Source organism: Myotis davidii, unplaced genomic scaffold, assembly GCF_000327345.1.
Source record: "Myotis davidii unplaced genomic scaffold, ASM32734v1 scaffold70, whole genome shotgun sequence".
Lineage (NCBI taxonomy): Eukaryota > Metazoa > Chordata > Mammalia > Chiroptera > Vespertilionidae > Myotis > Myotis davidii.
In genome coordinates, this window is record NW_006282434.1 from 1,799,909 (window position 1) to 1,805,673 (window position 5,765).

The window sequence follows — 5,765 nt, forward strand, 5'->3', positions numbered from 1 at the left end:
AGCAGGCCAGAAGGGGGGTGCAGTTGGGGGCAATCAGGCTGGCAGGCAGAGTGGTTAGGGGCGATCAGGCAGGTAAGCAGTCGAGCGGTTAGGAACCAGCAGTCCTGGATTGTGAGAGGGATGTCTGACTGCCAGTTTAGGCCTGATCCCTGCAGACATTTTTTTGAGGAGTCCCAAATTGGAGAGGGTTCAGGCCAGGCTGAGGAACACACCCACCCCGTGCACGAATTTCATGCACCGGGCCACTAGTATATATATTATATATATTCCCTCCCCAGTGACTGAACTGGCAGAATGACCAGAATGACTGGTTGACTAATCACTATGACGTGCACTGACCACCAGGGGACAGACCCTCAATGCAGGAGCTGCCCCCTGGTGGTCAGTGTGCTCACAGAGTGGAAGCGCTGTTCAGCTGACCTGAATGAGTGGCTGCTTCTGCAGCAGGAGCAGCCGCTAGGAGGCCCATGGTAAGGCTGAGTCTCTGCACCTATCAAATACCTGAGACAATCCAGACTCTTGCCTGACCCCACCAGCTGCTGTAGTCCCTCTAAGGTGTGTTCTAGAAAGAGTGCAAGGAGCTGGCATAAGCTGATGGCAGGAGGGGATGTGACTGTGGACCCCCCGGGAGGCTGTCTTGATGGCTGAGGATCCTGGAGCACTGCTGTCCTCTGTCTCAGGATTCAATCATTTTTATTATTAATTATTAGGATATCTAAGAAAGAAAAGCACAAAAATAAAATATATGTTTAGAAGAATAGTCATCTTCAATGAGAAATTGTTAATAAATATCCTTGGCAAATATTTCTTACATATTGCTTTTTTAGTTTAGAGCTAACTCCATTAAAATCACTCCTGTTTTGTATAGATTCTAAACAGTATTTGTTTTCCATATATTCAAAAGTGATTATCACTGCCCTGGCTGGTTTGGCTCAGTGGATAGAGCGTCAGCCTGCAGACTGAAGGGGTCTCAGGTTCGATTCTGGCCAAGGGCACCAAAAAAAAAAAATGTTTATCACTGTATAAAGCAATACCAATGATCATTGCAGATTCATGAGTATCTTCTTGCTAAAGGACTTCATCTACAGTTTCTGTGACCTATAACATTGCATAAGAAATGTATAACATTGACATTTTTTATTCTATAATGAACTAGAACTTGACAAATTTAATAGTCATGATAATGATATTCAATAAATTTGGAATTTGAAAAAAATATTGAAATAGTTATTGAAATGAGCTATGTAAAATAAATTATCAATAAATACTGTGGGAAGCACTTTGTGGGTATTGACTTTGATTATAGAAAAAAGTATTTGCTTCTATTCCTTTTGCTATTTAGGTCGCTGTGTATTTCAGATCTGGAAACCTCTGGAACAAGTAATCACAGAAACTGCAAAGAAGATTTCAACTCCTGTAAGTTAAAGACAGCTTTCATTAGAAAGCTCATTTTGATTTTTAAGTATCATATTTGACAGTAATTCAAAAAAAAGTCTTGAATTTTCCAAATTTGTGGAAGGTTTACTTCTTTTGTTATATCCTCAGAGAGTTTGTCTCATTTATTGATTTAGATTCTTTTAAGCTTCTTGGTCACATTTTTATATCCAACCTTTTTTATTGTTTTGACATCTAATTATTTCTTACTATTGCATTCTTTTAGTATTATTACATCAATTTTGAGGTAATTTATTTTCCTTGTTTAATTAATATTCATTTGTTCACTTAGTGATTGTTTACTGTAAACCAGTCCCTGTGCCATGAGCTGGGTATGGCTGGTGAACAAAATATATGTGGTCTGTGATCTGGTGTGGCCCACACAAGTGTTTATTTCATTTTGAAATTTGAAACTAATCCCCTTGTACTGCCAAAACTGGTCATCTCGAACATAAAATTATAAGATTCCAAACTTGAAATCTGTAGGGCTTTTACATTAATCTACTAGCATCATAGCTGCACTGCTGAGCTAAAGGTAAGTGATGAATAAATGATAGGTAACTCTATAGGGTGGTAAACTCGTTTGGGACCACTGGAGACAATACACAGAGAATTCACTGAAACATCTTAACTAGTAATAGACAAACATGAAAATTGACTGTACTTTTGCTATGCCTTAAGCCACGCCCACCAGCCAATCAGAGCAACTATATATGCAAATTAACCCAATCAAGATGGCGGCCAGCAGCCATGGAGCTGGAGCAAGCAGGAGGCTTGGTTGCTCTAGTGATGCAGGAAGCCATCCTGCCACGGCCTGCTCTGAGCTACACTCAAAGCAACAAAGTTTCAATTATAGAAGGTAAATAAACCCCAGATACCTGCTGAAAGCAGGCCATGGCCATGGAGCTGGAGCGAGCAGGAGGCTTGTTTGACCCTGCGATGGAAGAAGCCAAGCTTCTAGGTGGCTGCTGGAAGCTTGCCTCCTCTCAAGGCAACAAATTTTCAATTATAGAAGGTAAATAAACCCCAGATACCTGCTTCCAGACACCATGGCCACGGAGCTGGAGTGAATAAAAACAAAAACAAAAAAAGGAAAGGCTGGGAGCTTCAGTCACCAGGGAGCTTGGTCAGTCTGAAAACAGTCATCAGCCCCTCACCCAGGCTGGCCAGGCACCCCAGTGGGACCCCCACCCTGAAGGGGGTTTCGGCAGCCTGCAAACAGCCATCAGCCCCTCACCCAGGCTGGCCAGGCACCCCAGCGGGACCCCCACCCTGATCCGGGACACCCTTTAGGGCAAACCAGTTGGCCCCCACCCGTGCACCAGGCCTCAATTCTATATAATAAAAGGGTAATATGCAAATTATCTCTAACAGCAGAATGACTGGGAATGACTGGTCACCATGACACACACTGACCACCAGGAGGCAGATGCTCAATGCATGAGCTTCCCCCTGGTGGTCAGTGCGCTCCCGCAGTGGGAGGTCTGCTCAGCCACAAGCCAGGCTGATGGTTGCCAGTACAGCGGTGGTGGTGGGAACCTTTCCTGCCTCCTCCGCAGCACTAAGGATGTCTGACTGCAGCTTAGGCCTGCTCCCCGCTGGCAAGTGGACATCCCCTGAGGGCTGTCGGGCTGCCAGAAAGATGTTTGACTGCCAGCTTGGGCCCGATCCCCCAGGGAGCGGGCCTAAGCCAGCAGGTGGACATCCTCCAAGGGGTCCCAGACTGCAAGAGGGCATAGGTCAGGCTGAGGGAACCCCCCCCCCCGCCCGAATGCACAAATTTTTGTGCACCAGGCCTCTAGTTACAGTATTACCATTGACTTCTGGGAAATAGAAGCCATCTGGGATAGATCAGTTTGGTTTGTAGTAGTTTGAGAAAGAATGTCTTATTTTAGCAAAAGCATTACAAGTTTGTATGGCTTAGTCATAAACAACAACCTCACTTTCAAAGTATAACATACTAACAAATAATAAAACTCAGGTTGAAAAGAACTGTAAGAGATTTTACAGATCTATAAATGCATGTCTCTGATTAGAAGGAGTATGTATTTATTTTCTATTTTCCTATTTATATTTTATTCCAGTAAACTATTAAAAGGTAGTTAGCATTTATTCAATAAATATTCATTAAGCACCTACTATAAACCAGGCATTATTGTGTATAATGGGATATAGTAATGAACCAGACAAAGACAATGCTATCTAGGACAGCGGTTCTCAACCTGTGGGTCACGACCCCTTTAGCGGTCGAACGACCTTTTCACAGGGGTCACCTAAGACCATCCTGCATATCAGATATTTACATTATGATTCATAACAGTAGCAACATTACAGTTATGAAGTAGCAACAAAAATAATTTTATGGTTGGGTCACAACATGAGGAACTGTATTTAAAGGGCCAGAAGGTTGAGAACCACTGATCTAAGAGCTTACATCTTTAGTGGAGACAGTTAAGAGATGAATACATAACATATATGATATGTAGAAGTGTTGAATGAGGGTAAGAGGTTAAAGAATAACAACAGAGAGGAATCTATATTTATAGGTGAGGGACGGTCTCTGAGAAGATGAGGGAGCAGGACCTGTGAACATCTCAAGAAAGAGTTTTGTAGGCAATGGGAATACTGCAAAGGTCCTGCGGTAGACATGAGTTTAGCAGCTGGAGTAACTCCAGTGGATTATGCAAAGAGAATAGTTTGGGCCCAGATTACTTAGGGCCTAATAACTCTGATGAAAACTGCAAATTTTCCTTTAAGTAAATTGGAAAGCTTATGGAAGGTTTTGAGCATAGGGGCAATATGATTTTTTATTTAAATTATTAATTTGTCTGTTGCATAGAATATAGATTAGATATAGCGGTTGCCAACCGTGAGGTCTGAAAGGTTGGGTGACTGCTGACTAGAATTAACCAGAGTACATTGAAACCAATTATAAGACCTTGCGACAGTCCCAGTAATAAATTATAGTGACTTGAAATAGAATAATAGGAATGAAAATAATGACATAGTTGTTTTTTTTCCTCCATTTTTTACAAATATTTTTTTATTGATTTCAGAGAGGACGGGAGAGGGCGAGAGGTGGAAATATCAGTGGTGAGAGAATCATTGATTGGCTTCTTCCTGTACTCCCCCTACTGGAGATTGCGTCCACAACCCTGGCCTGTGCCCTTGACCAGAATCAAACCCAGACCCTTCAGTCTGCGGGCTGACACTCTATCCACTGAGCCAAACCAGCTAGGGCTCCCTATTATATTAACTGAAAAAAAAAGGTGAATAAATAACAGTCTTTTTTTTAAACATGTCACATTTATTTACACCAAAAATGAATGTTTTATCACCTTTCATTCACATTTAAGATCACTCTTGCCTGGTGTTCCATTTCATTTATTTATTTATTTATTTATTTATTTTTATATTTATTTTCTTTATTATTAAGACACTGGTAGCTCTCTGCGGGGCCTGACCACTCCGTGCCCACTGCCCAGAAGCTCTCTGCGGCCCAGAGGCCCATCCATGGCAGGCAAATGCAAACAACTTCCCTCCCTGTTCTCAGGAACTCCAATAAAGAGCTTCCTTCCTCTTTCTCGTCCGGCTTTCACCCCTGTGCCTCCGCCACCAGCCCCTCTTGTCAGACTATCCTCCACCCCTACCACCCTCTGGCCACCCAGACTTGACCTTGCCCGAGAGTCGGGGGCCACTCGACTCTGCTCAGCTCAACAGTTCCTTCTCTTTGTATGCAAGCATTCCGAGCCCTGGCTGGCCAGAGGCCCATCCATGGCTGGGTGTGGAATGCTTGCTTCGTCGCTGTGGGGATGAAGCAAGCATTACACCAGGCCGCTCACACTGCCTGCTCTCAAAGGCCACCAGCCGCAGCCCGAACCCCCGTCCCCCGGGGAGGGACTGGGACTCCGGCGGGGCTGAGATGACTGGGTGCCACCATCTTTGTGATAGAGTGACAGTTAATTTGCATATTACCCTTTAATTAGAAAGAACTAGAGGCCTGGTGCACAAAAATTTGTGCACTCGGGGGGAGGGAGAGTCCCTCATCCCGGCCTGTGCCCTCTCGCAGTTAGGTTCCCCTCGGGAGATAATGACCTGCTGGCTTAGGCTTGCTCCCGGGTGGCAGAGGGCAGGCCCAATCCCTAGGTGCAGCCCCTCGTCGGGCTCAGAGCAGGGCCAATTAGGGAGTTGGGGGCGCCGCCCCCTGTCATGCACAGAGCAGGGTGGATCGGAAGGTTGTGATGCCACCCCCAGTCACGCTCAGGTTAGGGCCGATTGGGGGGTTGGGGCACTGCCCCCTGTCACACTCAAGGCCGGGGCGATGGGGGGGT

General features: G+C 44.7%; 1 protein-coding gene across 1 annotated transcript in view; it reads left to right on the plus strand.

Annotated features, from left to right (window-relative positions):
• Window positions 1-5,765, plus strand: part of DNAJC15 (DnaJ heat shock protein family (Hsp40) member C15) — a 102,501-nt gene that overhangs the window by 48,608 nt on the left and 48,128 nt on the right. Inside the window, exon 3 of the mRNA XM_015559456.1 lies at window positions 1,343-1,416. Coding sequence (XP_015414942.1) covers window positions 1,343-1,416 — 74 coding nt within the window. The remainder of the gene's footprint in view (window positions 1-1,342; window positions 1,417-5,765) is intronic.